Genomic DNA, 14,809 nt, shown 5'->3' on the forward strand with positions numbered 1-14,809 from the left:
TGTGGCTGCTCAGTCAAAGAACTACGATCAATTGGTGAGCCCGTTTAATGCTTTTATTTAAAATCTGTAAAATATGTACGACTGCACACATTGGAAAGACTTGGAAATGGTTCACTTCATTCAACAAACTTTGGATGATTCACCACTGTAAGTGTAAAAGTGTTCTGTGATGGTCCAGCCATTTTTTTTTGTTTTTTTATTAATTGGTGTAAAATAGGATAACATATGCTTTCATCCTGACCACTGTAGGAATGTTGGTAAATAGAATGTCTTCTACTTGGAAATTTTTCACATCATTTGAAAATAATATATTTTGTTAAGCATCAATATATTATTTATACAAATAATTGTTCATCATGGTCTAATCACTTTTCAAAATGAATCATGTGGGTCCTCGCATCAGCAAACATCCTTCCCAGTAACCTTTGTGGAGATGCAGAGGAAAACACGGTCTCCAAATAGCAATGGTTACACACTAACATTCATTCCTCAATCCCACCTGACTGCAAGAAGATGGCCGACGCCGTTATTGACCATGTATACATAGAAGCACTGAATTATGCACACTGAAGAAAATTATGGCCTATTCCAGCCGACTTCTAGTGATACTTTGTGCCACTTCACTGACTTCGGCAAATCACGGAATAGCAACCGTTGATATTTCTAGTCAGTCTAAGCTAAACTAAGCTTAGCTATTCATTTATGCAGCATTTATGATACATTGTTAATCTTCACTATATAAAAGTTTCTAGAAGAAACATGATTTTGTCGTCTATCATCGCATTTCGAGTTCTTATAATTCGTTACGAATTTTAAAGAAACCGTATATCCTCAATAAATTCCACAATGATTGACAAAGTAATGGACTCACCCCCCATTCATTTTTTTTTACTTCCATTGCAAACCCTGGGAATACACAGAACCGCCCGTGGACAAACCGTCGATTGTGGGGATGCAAACGCGGTACCGACCTGGAGACATCCTGCGTGCCAACTGTTCATCGCTCAACTCCAAACCGGCGGCCAATCTGACGTGGACGATTAACGATATGCAGGTGAGTTTTAGTGAAAGATTTGAGACTAAAGATTTTGGAGTATCGTATTCTATGTGGATTTTGACAGTGATTCTGAATTTTCTGATTGTTCTATCGATCACTATGTAGATCTGCGCCCAGCCTTTATGTAGGATGTAACTATACGCCGTATTTGTGTCGTATCGTAGGTCTAATGTTCCACCCTACCCACGATTCACTCCACTACTAAAAACCACACTCATTCAGAATTCTTTACATTTTCCGCTTGAAACTTATTTCAATCCCATTGCGGCAAACCAAAGTCCAAATTAAGTTTACCTCGCCGCAAAATGTCATCCAACCAACCGGATCTGCTCCGGTTGAAGTCAATGTGAATGTGTGTGTGTGTAAACCAGGCACGGAGAAATGAATTCAATTTCCCAACCAAGGGAGAGTGCGAATGCCTCCGGTTGATTCCCTTTTGATCGTACGCCGCCCGTTGCCCTTGAAGCCAGCGTCGTCATCGCCACCATCAGCGTTGTCAGCCGGTGTTCGATGTAGGGGAATGATAGTTAAAACGGACTGCAAGGCATTCATAAGTAACTTCTTGGGTTTATGAAATCGTTGACAGCTGTCCTTTTAAGCTAGAGAATTGGGAAAAAGGGAAAATTGGCATAGAAATAATCATGTAATCCAATGTGAAAATTGAATGGAATTGATATGAAAAAATATGGCAACTTCAAGATTTATGTGATGTCCTAGAAAGTTTGCGCACGAATTTGATAACAAAAATCATAATATTTTTCAAGCAAACAAATATTTTTTTATATTTTTTGTTTTGTTTTTTTTTATTGTTTTAAATGCGACCTGTAATAATTTGGCTTGGTCAATTCACAATTGATGGTAGTCTGCTTAATAATCGTAAAAATCAGAAATGGGAGTCTGATCAATTATCATATCGACACTGATATAGCAGTTTACGGAACAAGTTGCGGAATGATGATTTTTACAGCACGAGTCGTAAATATATCCTACGAGGCTTGCCGAGTAGGATAATTACGACGAATGCTGTGGAAATCGAGTTCTGCAACAAGTTCTGTACAACATTTTTTGCAATTTCGTTGAAAACCACTTGAGGGCATCAGAAATTATATCGGAATGCATTCACCATTATTTTACAATTTCTGAAAAATTGTTGTGTTATGATTCATTACGCAACTCAAAACAGTTGCGTAATGAGAAAGCGTCATTAATCATTACATCACTGGTTTCAGTTGCGTAGTGACTATTTCCACACTGCATAATTCAGTGCAGGAAAGTAGGCCGTTTCATGGCAGATTGGCGTGATTAAAAATAGCCTATTACGATGAGAAATTGCAAAAAATCATTACACAACTAAAACCAGTTGCGTAATGACTATTACCCAATGCTTTTTCATAACCCTCAAGCAGTCTTCTTCGAAAATTAATAAAATGTTGTATGCAACTCGTTGCAGAACTCGATTTTGCAGCTCTCGTCATAATCATAAATAGACAAATATAAGACTAGTTTTGAAAAAATCATCAATCTGCCACTTATTGCAATGAAACCAGTGATTTATACAACTTTGGTGACCTGTAGCTCAGAATTAGGAATTGCTGAAACATTTCTGGGTACGATATCAAATTCAGCAACACCAATCGTAGCTACTTTCCCTTATAACGGGAATGGATAGGTAGTGGCCTTTTCTCTTTTTTCTTTCTCGCCTGAATCGAGACATAAAGCTCAAACTGGATTCAAAACCTATTTCAAATATAATTGAATTTGCACTTCCCAATCAGGCACAATTTCACGGTTCAAGAGCGTTGGTTTCGTTGCTTCGCTGCTGAATCTTGCGTCTGTGTGTCGTTTGACTCTGTGTATATAGTAGACCCACGGATGCGGCTGGTTTGGGCTTCCAGCTCGATAGCTAGAATTTTTGTCGCGATTTTTTTTTTGTAGCAGATGAATTTTGCTCTCAGTGTTGAGTTTGGGATACATATCAGTGTGGATGATACTATAAGTATTATGGGCTACCCAGAGCAAACATTGAGCATAACATCACACGACGAGAAGGGCGAGAAAAATAGGAACTTTGTGTCACAATCCGGTAGAAATGCATGATTTCAGTAAATATAACTTCAAAACACTAATCGATTAATTTTGCTTTTAGGTATTACTGCAACAAACCAGACAATACAGACCGATCAAGGATGAAAGTACGGGATTGGAAACATCAATTCTGGGGATAAACGTGATGGTTTCTCACAGTCACTTCATAAAAGGAAAACTGAAGGTAAGTAAACAGACAATCCGATCATTCGTCAAATCTTTCAAACTGCGGTTCCTATAGAACTCTTCGCCACCAAAGAGATCCGATAATATTTACACCAACCACCTCGTTCGAGCATAGAAACCCTATCCTTTTTCCGCGCCCCAATGGACTAACTTTTCCTTAAGGTAACACTGCACTCGTTAAAACTTGCCAAGACCTGCTGTTGCGGCTGTCATCGACTTCATTGAAATGTTAATTCAGCAGGAGAGGGAAAGTTTAATTAATTAATTATAAATTTTAATTTCGAACCATTTCTTCTCGCTTAGCGGGCGAAAAGAAGGCCAAGTGAAGAAACAGGCAAAGAGCAGCATCCTTGCCAAGTTGTACCTATGCATTGTGAAGGCAAGTTATAGAAAAAAAAATCCGCGTAGGATTTTTTTATGAGTTGAGTTGTGTTTAATTTAATCACTCCGGTTATCTTGGAGGATGGCGCGTGAGGGAAAGCCGAAGACATGTTCTGCACTGTTGGTAGCGAAACAAAGGATCCGGACAGGCAAAAGTATACCCTTTGTTTCACCACACCGGCTGAGACAAGATTGTCGGAACTTGTCAACGGAAACGGCGCGAAAAGTGTCTTTTGGGACCGATTTTGGACTCCTGAGCACAAAAGATTCCATGCCAGGTGTCACCCGCCTGGGCGGTGTTAATTAAAAGTTAAATTGATTTGCGTAACCTTTTTTTACTTTGCTTAGTTCCGATTCGCACAAAGGCTTCGCAGGAATTGCGATTTACTCGAAGATTCTGCGTTGATTGAAATAATTGCTGATGTTGAAATATGACGGGTACGTGATGGGAATTTATTGAGGAGGGACTGGGAGTGGAATCGAGATCCCTTCGCTTATAGAATGATGATACTGCAGAACATACCGGTTTCTCTCAAATTCCGAACAGACTCATATTCCGAACACTCGGTTTTTGTATGGCGATTTGGTTGAAATGTTTCGCTGAAATATGTCACCAAATAACAAGGAAATGGCAGTCAATTGCAATTCAATTTTAACGTCTCCAATATCATTTATTCCGCGGGAGTAGTGATGATTCTCTAGTTTGTGACCAGTAGAACGAGCTCAGATAAATTAATTTGCAAAATTATTCATTTGAATACGATTTATACATGCTGTATGGAATTTGAATCAAGGTGTTCGGAATATGAGACAGAATGAACGCAGTGTTCGGCATTTGAATCAAAATGTTGTTTCATACTTTTACGTAAAAACAATACTGATACTAATTAAATCAACATTATTATTGGTACACCCAATAGCTAATAGTTAGACTTGGCGAGGAAATTAAAATTTACACTAATATCAGCCAATTTATGTCAATCAGATGCATTTTAAGTCTCTGTTGGCCTTAAGTGTTCGGAGAAAAAAGGAGTCAAAACAGTATCTCGTTTAGAAAAAATATGAACCATTATGGTTAGGTGTACCAATTATTGATGCAATATGTCAACCGTCAGTGAGATTTTCAGCTTTTGAACGCTCTCTCGTCACGTACCTAAAGAGAGAGTGAATATCAACATTCGTGGGGCACTCCGATTGCAATGTGCCACGAACTGTTATGGTTCACGAACTGTTACACTCTCTGGATTTGACTCGATCGGCTTATTCGGATCAAAATTCAAACACTGTTTCAGTGATTTCGCCTAGTTATTGTACTTTGGAGTTTTTCCTGGAATACATGGGATTCCATCAGCAATTCTACATGGGATTCTTTTAGGAATTTTATCACTAGAAATTTATTCACAGATTCATCCACAAACTTCTCCGGGGAAAATCCTTCAGGCGTACCATCAGGAGTTTATCCTGGCATTCTTCCAGAAATTCCTTCGAAGGTTACTCTTCAAATTATTCAGGATTACCTCCACTGATTCCTTCAAAGATCAATGCAAAAATTTTCACAAATGATTTCTTCAGTAGTTCTTCAGGGCTTTATTACAAGGCTTCCTCTAAGAATCCTCCAGAGATTGCTACAGAATTTTTTTTGAAGATTCCTTCATGGATTTCTCTAGAAGTTAGAGTCAAGGATTCCATTACGCATAACCCAGGAATCGCATCACGAGTTATTTTAGAAACTTTCTCAACGAACACATCATAAGAAATTCCCCAAGATTTTCACCAGGGCTTACTCCTAGGATTCCTTCTTAAACTAGAAGTTGTTTCAGAATTTCTACCAGGAATTTCTTCAGCGGTTCTTTCTAGTATTTTTTCTACAGATTTCTTCAGAAATGTATACCAAAACTTCCTGAGGTATTTCTTTAGTGATTCATCCAATGCTTCCTTTGAGAATACTACCGGAAATTCCTCAAAAAAATGATTTAAGAATTCTTCCAGGGAAACTTCAGGAATTTCTAAACAGTTTCTATCAAGATTTTTTCCTACGATTCCACCAGGAATTCTTCTACATTCCTGTTTTGAATCCCATGAGGAACTCCTGATATCGGTGAATTCTCAAATCATTGAAATGCTTATAAGAAATGTCTGGTGGAATCCTTATAAGAAATTTGTTGCAAAATTGCTGGAGGAATTCTTGAAAACCCACAAGAATCCCTGGAAACCAGGATTGATTCCTTAAGGAATTCCGAGTGGAATCCCTTGATGATTTTTGCTAGGATTGCTTAAAGAAATTCCAAACTAAAGCTATTGAGTTTATCCGTTGATGAAATCCTTTTAATAAATTTCTAATAAAATTCCTAGAGAAATTCCTGATAACCCTTGAAAATCCTTGGAGACATTCCGGAACGAATTCCTTAAGGATTTATTTATTGAGGAATTTCAGGAGGCATCCTTTGATTAATTCTGGGAGAAATCCCATCAGGAATTCCGGGAGGACTCTCTTGAAGATTTCTTAGAGGAATCTCCTGAACAATTTCCTAGAGAAACCCATGAAAGAAAATTCTGGTAGAATCTCTTAATAAATTCCGGGAGATAGCCGTAATAAATAGCCAGATGGAACCCAGAAAAACCCTAGAGGAATTCCTTTAAAGAAATTCCAGATAGAATCCCTGACCGAACTTATGATGGAATTCCAGAAGGTTCATTGGGGAATCTCAGGAGGATTTTATAATACAATCTTAGTATTTCCAAAGGAATCTATGAATGAATCCCTGCAGAAAATTCTAATGAATCTATTGAAGATGACTTGATGAAATCACTAGAGGAACTTCTGATGGAATCCTTGGAAGAACTTCTGGTGTTATCCCTGGAGGAACGTCTGATGAAATCATTAGAAAAATTTTCGATAGAATTTCTGTAGGAATTCCAGGAGCAATCTCCGAAGGAACTCAAAATGTAAACCTTGGAGGAACTCTCGATAAAATCCCTAGAAGAACTCTCGATGGAATCCCTGGAAGAGCTCCTGCTGTAATCCCTAGAAGAACTTCTAATTTAATCCCTGGAGGAACTCCTAATGGAATCTTTGAAGGAACTCCTGACGGGATCCCTATAGGAGGAATTCTTGATAATACGCCTGACGAATTCCTCATAAAATCCCAAGAAGATAACGTGATGGAATAATGAATTGCTGATGAATTCCTTGAGGAGCTCCTGATATACTCTCTAGAAGAATTCCAGGTGCAGTTTCCGAAGGAACTCTTAATGAAATTCCTTGAGAATCTTCTGAAAGAGCCCCTGTAGGAATTCCAGGAGGAATCTCTGAACGAACAGCTGATGGAATTGCTGGAGGAACTTGTGATGTAAACCTTAGAAGACCTTCTGTCGAATTCCCTGTAGGAAAGCCTAATAGAATCCCTGTAGGACTTCCCGAGAATCCCTGAAGATATTCCTAATTGAATCCCTATAGGGACTCCTGATGGAATCACTAGAGGAATTCCTTATAACATCCCTAGAAGAACTCCTGTTGAATGACTTATGGGAACTCCTGATGGAATCCCCAGAGAAACTTTTGATAGAATCTCTGGACGAAATTCCGAAGGAATGTTCGAAGGAACTGCTAATGAAATCCATGAAGGAACTACTGATGAAAACCCTAAAAAAAACTCTTGATGTAATCCCCAAAAGAACTTCCGATGTAATACCTCGAGGAGTTCCCGGTAGAATCTCTTAAGGAACTGCTGATGTAATGATGGAATCTAAAAATAAAATCTAATAAAGGAACTCCTGTTGATATTTTTGGATGAATTACTGATTAGATTCCTGAAGGAATTTCTTTTGGAGTCCCTGGAGGTACTCCATATGCAATCCCTAAAAAAAAATCCTGATGCATAAGAACTCCTAATATAATCTCTGGAAAAATTCCAGGTGACATATTTGAAAAACTCCTTGTAAAATTCCTTGAAGAACTCCTGATGGAATCCCTAGACATACTCCTGATAGAATCCCTGAAGCATTTCCAGGTTGAAGCTCTGAAGAAACTCCTGATAGAATCCCTGGAGGAACTTCCGATAGAATCCCTAGAAAAACTTCTGATGATTTCCTGTAGAGAAGCCCAAGACAATCCCTGGAGGAACTATTAATATAATTCCCGTAGGAACCTACAGAAACTTTTGGTAGAATTCTGGAGAAATACCAGATGGAATGTCTAAAGGAATTGCTAATGAATTCCGTGGAGGAATTCTTGATGAAATCCCTAAAAGCTCCTGATGAAAATCCCTGAAGAACTTCTGGTGTATTCCCTACCAGAACTGCTGATGGTATCCCTGTAGAAACTCCTGATATAATCACTAGAAAAACTTCTGATGAACTCCCTGTAAGAAAGCCTAATAGAAACCCTGAAGGAACTTCTACTAGAATTCCTGATGGAACTCCTGAAGAAATTACTAATTGAACCCCTACAGGAACTCCTGATGGAACCCCTACATAAACTTTTGATAGAATCCCTGGATGAATTCCAGGTGGAATGCCTAAAGGAACTGCTAATGAAATCCCTGGAGGAACTCCCGATAAAATCCCTAGAAGAACTCCTGATGTAAATTCTTGAAGAACTTCTGATGTAATCCCTGCCAGAACTCCTGATGTAATCCCTGGAGGAGTTCCAAGTGGAATCTCTGAAGGAACTTCTGATGTAATATTTAGAGGAATTCCTGATGGAATCTCTAAAGGAACTCCTGTTGAAATTTCTGGGGGAATTACTGATAAGATTCCTGAAGGGATTCCTGATGGAATCCCTGGAGGAACTCTTCATGCAATCTCTAATAGGAATCCAGATGCATTTCCTTGAAGAACTCCTGATATAATCTCTGGAGGAATCCCAGGTGGAATTCCTGACGGAAATCCAGATATTTCCTAGGAGAACTCCTGATGGAATCCCTAGAGAAACTCCTGATACAATCCCTGGAGGAATTCCAGGTTGAAGCTCTGAAGGAACTCCCGATGGAATCACTGGAGGAACTTCTGATAGGATCCCTAGAAGAACTTCCGTTGAAAGACTTAGGGAAACTTCTGATGGAGTCCCTAGAAAAATTCGAGGTGCAATGTCTATAGGAACTGATAATTAAATCCCTGAAAAAACTCCTGATGTAATCTTTTGAAAAATTTCTACCATAACTTCTGGTGTAATCCCTGGAGGAGTTCCAGGTGGAGTCTCTGAATGAACTTCTGATGTAATATCTAGATGAACTCCTGATGAAATCTCTATAGGAATTCTTGATGAATCCCTGGAGGAGTTTCTGGTTATATGCTTGGCAAAATTCCTTATTAAATCTCAAGAAGAAATCCTGGTGGAAATCCTTGACGAACCCATGATATAACCTTTAGAAAAATTCCAGGTGTAATCTCCGAAGAAACTCCTAATGGAATCCCTGGAGAAACTTTTGAAAGAACCCTTGTATGAGTTCCAGATGGAACTCCTGATGGAATCCCTGAACTTCTTGCGAATTCGCTGTAGGAAAGCCTAATAGAATCCCTGGAGGAACTCGTAATGGAATCCCTATAGGAACTCCTGATGGAATCCCTGGAGGAATTCTAGATGAATCCCTGTTGAAAGACTTAGGGGAGCTCCTGATGGAATCCCTAGAGAAACTTTTGAAAGAGTCCCTGGTGAAATGTCTAAAAAAAACGCCAAAGGATCCTAATGAAATCCCAAAAAAAAAACTCCTGATGTAATCCCCAGAAGAACTTTTGATGTAATTCCTGAAAGAGTTACAGGTAGAGTCTCTGAAGGAACTTCTGATGTAATATCTAAAGGAACTCCTGTTGAAATTTCTGGAGAAATTACGGATAAGATTACTGAAGGAATTCCTAATGGAATCTCTGGAGGTGCTCCTTATGCGGTCCCTAATAGAAATCCTGTTGCATTTCCTTAAAGAACTTCTGATTAAATCTCTGGAGAAATTTCAGGTTGAATCCCTGAAGAAACTCCTGATGAGATCCCTAGAGAAGCTTCTGATAGAATCCTCTGGAGGAATTTCTAGAGGAACTTAAAATGAAATCCCTAGAGGAGTTCCAAGTGGTATCCCTGTAAAAAATCCTGATGGAATTCCTGGAGGAATTCCAAATTAAATTCCTGACCCTAGAAGAATTTTTGGTTAAATTCCCAGAAAAATTCTTGATGGAATCCCTAGGGCACTTCTGATGGAATCTCATAAGGGACTCCTTACAGAAACCCAGAAAGAACTTCTGATAGAATCCTACGTGGAATTTATGATAGAATTTTTAGAATTACCCCTGATTGAATTTCTGTACGAACTCCAGTTTAAATCCTCAAAATAACTCCCGATCTCTAGAGGAACTGCTTATGGAATCCCTGGAGGAAAATTTGATTGAGATCCTGGTGGAATCTCTGAAGGAATTCCTGGTAAAATCCTTACAATAACTTCTGATGGAAACTTTTGAAATTCTCCTGATGGAATCCCTGATAACTTTTGAAGTTCTCCTGATATAATTCCTGGAGAAATTTCAGGTCGAATCTCTGAAGAAACTCCTGATGGAGTCCCTAGAGGAACTTTTGATAGAATCCCCTGGAGGAATTCCTAGAGGAACTTCTGATGAATGAATGATAAAATCCCCTGAAGAGCTCTTGATAAAATCCCTAGAGAAACTCCCAATCAAATCCCTAGAGAAACCTCTGAAAAAATCCCTCAGAGGTATTTCCGATGGAGCCCCTAGAGGGGCTCCTGATAGAAACTATGAAGAAACTCCTGATGGAATCCTTCTTGAAATTTATGATAGAATCTTTAAAAGTTAAACTGATTGAATTTCTGGACGGACTCGAGTTTAAATCCCTAGAACAACTCATGATTTTTAAAGGAACTACCGATGGAATCCCTGCAGGAACTCCTGATTGAATCTCTTTTGGAAAAGTTAAACATTTTGGGAAAACGCTAGTGAAATTTATAGAAGCAACACAAAAGCGCATATTTGCTAGATCACCAAGATGTCCATTCACGCATTTTTACTTGTCACCCGGCTTCATAATACTTCTCAATATACTCAGAGTTCGGTGACATACTCTAGAGCAGCGTACGGCCTTTTCCTCTTTGCGAGGAAGCGAAAAATGCTAAGCAAAGAGGCAACGAAAAATGAGCGAGGAAGATGCAGCACAAAGCGCAACAGAGTAAAACTCTTTCAAAAAAGAGTGCCATCACAACTCCCCGAGGACTGTCTTGTTCGGGCGAGACACTCAAGAGTTCTTTTGAAGCGTGAGTAAAGGTGAGCATCGCAACAAGAGAGAGAATTTCGGAATAATACTGATGAAGAAATTGAAATAAATTCTTTTATCCAGCACGCTGGCATGCTAAAAATTTGAATTGCCCCCTTCTGACATTTCTTGCCAGCACTATAATTTGTGTATGGCATGATCAAAGTAAGCTTCGTAATATAATGTATAATGCATTCAACGTCAGAAATGTTGGTTTTTTATTTTTTTAAATTGAAAACAACGTTCCGAAATTTATAATAGTACAATTTATATTAATAATAAATATTCGAGCTGTTTAGTAGAATACCTATAAGTTGATGAGAAAACAGAATTTAGTTCTATACCATTCAATTCCACTAGAGTTAACTCTAGTGGAATTAAATGGTATAACACTAAATTCGTTTTTTTTTTTCAATTTATATTGTTTTAGATTAATGAAAAGCGTTCAACAACAGCAACTTGAAGAATAAGATTCTATTTATTATGAAAATTTTACATGGTTATACGAACTGGGCTAAAACAAGATGCTGAAATGGTTTCTTCAGCGAAAACTTCAACTGGGAAACGGTTTTTTTAATACCACTGAACGTTCTGTAGTTTTGTGAAGAGTTTAGAGGAAATTGTTAGTGTTATAGGTATCTAGTGATTTCGACCTGAACATTGACAAAACAGTGACTCTTAGGGCGTAGGCATATCAGTAACTGGTTGAGTTTCCTCCATGCGATTGCTATCACGGTTTTTCTGCTGATGTTCGAACTAAGCCGAGTAGTGCGAAAATTCTAACCCTTTTCTCTCTCATTTTCACACATTAATCTTACATTTAACAATTTTATTTCCATAGACTTTCCTCTTCCAAATAATGCAGTAAACGTTTAAATATGCCTTCAATAATATTCCAATAAAGCATAATTTAAAGCCTCATCATAGCATAATCAGTCATGTACGGCTTAAGGAGTTAGTACAACTCAACGTAGATGCATACTCTAGAAATAATGAACAAAGTAACGTCTCTTTAAGGGGTCTTTTTCTTCTTATTTCTTAATTCTACAGTGTTATATTTGTTCCATTTGCAAATGCAGTTACTGAAGAGACAGTAAAATGTTTAAAATTCGGAAATTGATACTTCTTTAGCTGCGAAGGAACTTATAAACAGATGTAAATAGTGAAAGTTCTTGACAGCTCAATCAACAATCTTAGATCAGCCTACTAAGATCAAGCTTGTAGACAAGAAATGTCAAATTCAATCCACCCCTCGAAGTTTTATGGCTAGCGTAAAAAGCTGGATACATTTCACATTGGTTTTCTGAAGTCAATTTAGATATTACATTTAGGATAAAAATTCACGAACAAAAAACAATTGTTCTTTTGTGAACACTGAACAGGTCGTCACTTTTGAAGACAATTTTCTAACTTCAGACGTTTAATGTGGTAGAACTAACCCTTTTTTTCCATGAACTTCCCTCTTCTAAATGACGCAGTAAACGTTTGAATAACCATTCAATAATATGCCAATCAAGCCTCATCATAGCAAAACCAGTCATGTACGGCTTAAGGATTTAGGACAACTTAGCATTTATCCATTTTTGAACATTTTGAAACGCATTTCCTAGTGCTTCTTCTTATATATTCTGACGGTTTGTATGAAATATAGAGTTTTGTTGACCCCTTTTTTCCCAAAGCTCATGAAAAGCTTACGAACGGATATCTGAAACCAAAGACGAGTGGACCCATGTGCGGACTACAGTTGAACATCATGTACTGTAGTATCTACATCTGTATGTATCATACTCTGAAAATAATTAACAAAATAACATTTCTTTTGGAGGTCTTTTTCTTCTTTTTCCTTCATTCTACAGTTTCATAGTTGCTCCGTTAGTATTCCTAAAAATAAATGCAATTACTAAAGAGATAGAAAATTGTTTGAAATTCAGAAATTAATACTCCTTTAGCTGCGATGGAACGTATATAAAAATGTAAATAGTAAAAATTCTTGACAGTTCAAAACAATCTTAGATCAGCCTTGTAATCAAGAAAGGTCAAATTCAATCCACTTCTCGTAGTTTTGTGGCTAGCGTAAAAAGCTTGATACATTTCACATTCGTTTTCTGAACTCAATTTAGATATTACATTGAGGATAAAAATTCACTTACAGAAAAAATTGTTATTTTGTGAACAAGTCGTCACTTTTATAGGCAATTGTCTACCTTCAATTCCAAAATTGATCGATTTTACAATAAGTTGTAAATTTTTTGAGTCTAGATTGAGAATTAGTGGTTCTCCAGATTTGTGCTCTTAAAAATTTGAAGTTTGGCTTCGATTTATCTTCACCTTAAATCTATATCGAAGAAACACTCTGGCTTCAAATTGAAGTCTGTCAATTAATCACAGAATCATGCGACCAGAATGTGTCACAGCATCAATTTATTCTTTTTTAATCTCTTCCGGCTAATAAATCTCGATAATTGAGCAGTTGTGTCATCTTCATACGTGAACATACAAAGCGAGATACGTTTCTCTGTTCATTGCTCAGAGCCATGTGAATGAGCTTTAAAACATCTCCCAAGGCGTAAGAGGGTGCTCAAGAAGAAAAGAGGATTAATTTCAATTATCCTTTCAATTAGCACGTGGTATTTTCACAACCCCTCTTTTGTGGCGCTGAAAGACACTAGGCAGCCAAGTGAACCAAGTGAACAAAGCGACTCTAGTCTCGGTATCAAACATTCTGTCTGTCGGTGTGGCGGAGCTTTATTGTTCTAACGAATGGTTTTCGTGTCGTTTGTGTGTTTGCTTTCAGCTCAAATGTGAGGCTTCGATTCACCAGATCTACCACGAGAGCACCGAGCGGTTTCTGGAGGAAGATCGGCCGCGGATTATGGCCACCGGATCGTCCAGCGGGCATAATCCCAACATGTTCCAGAGCAGCGTGTACGACGGGGAGCTGACCGATCAAGGCGATCGATATCTGACGATGAACGGGTACAAAGGTGAGTTTCGAGGGCATAAGTATCAGCATAGTGTTAAAGTCCAAGTAAAATTGGGGAAAATGTCAAAACTGTTCAAATCAGTTTTCTCCGTAATAACCAACAACTCGAGAAAAATGGAACAAATAGATGTTTCATTTGCGAAACATGACAGCTGTGTGTGTTTTTTTATTTATTATATTTTCATTTGTCTGTACTTGAATGTTATGAAGAGATCTGCTTTTCAGTTGAAATATAAGCAGCCCTAGTAAGCTCTTATTTTTTCGTACGAAACCAATTATGGTGGAAGGCCATTATAGGGTGATTCCTTAAATTCAAAGTGATTCCAAACAATAGTAGATATTTACACAAAGCAAACTGAAAGCAAAATATCAATACAAAATATTCAAATTTTCCTAAATGCGATTCTAAATAAGTGTTTTTTTTTATTTTTTGCTTTAAATCTAAATGATTTTTTTTTAATTTTCTCGCGAAGACGAAAAATATCAACGTCATATGCAGCCCAGATTCCGCTGTCACGAAACGTCAAATGCAGCCCGTTGTTTCTATGGCTGAAAAAGTGAAAAGTATTGTATTCATAATAAACTATTATTTAAAACCTCAGTCAGCAGAGCAGTTATTCCAAAGATGCTGATAAATCCAAACACAAGACTAGTTATTTATAATGTCTGCTACGTTTGCTGTTATTAAATTTCACTCAAAATGCCGTTTATGCTTCGGTGTGATGCAAACGCAATAATTTTTTGCAGAGAAGGTCATGTGAAAGCTTGAACGGTTTGCGCAAAATTGATGTACACACTGAGTGAAATAAGAAACAAACTCAGCAATCGCAGAAAAAGAAGACCGTCTCCGCGAGTCTCGTCTCAG

General features: G+C 37.8%; 1 protein-coding gene across 2 annotated transcripts in view; it reads left to right on the forward strand.

The window, feature by feature from the left end:
• The window catches only part of LOC5572937, a 535,760-nt gene that overhangs the window by 496,723 nt on the left and 24,228 nt on the right, over nucleotides 1-14,809 (forward strand). For both annotated transcript variants that reach the window (XM_021846848.1, XM_021846849.1), the window contains exons 5-7: nucleotides 921-1,054; nucleotides 3,204-3,326; nucleotides 13,756-13,945. In XM_021846848.1, the coding sequence (XP_021702540.1) occupies nucleotides 921-1,054; nucleotides 3,204-3,326; nucleotides 13,756-13,945 (447 nt within the window). The remainder of the gene's footprint in view (nucleotides 1-920; nucleotides 1,055-3,203; nucleotides 3,327-13,755; nucleotides 13,946-14,809) is intronic.

This window comes from Aedes aegypti, chromosome 2 (genome assembly GCF_002204515.2).
Source record: "Aedes aegypti strain LVP_AGWG chromosome 2, AaegL5.0 Primary Assembly, whole genome shotgun sequence".
Classification (NCBI taxonomy): Eukaryota; Metazoa; Arthropoda; class Insecta; order Diptera; family Culicidae; genus Aedes; species Aedes aegypti.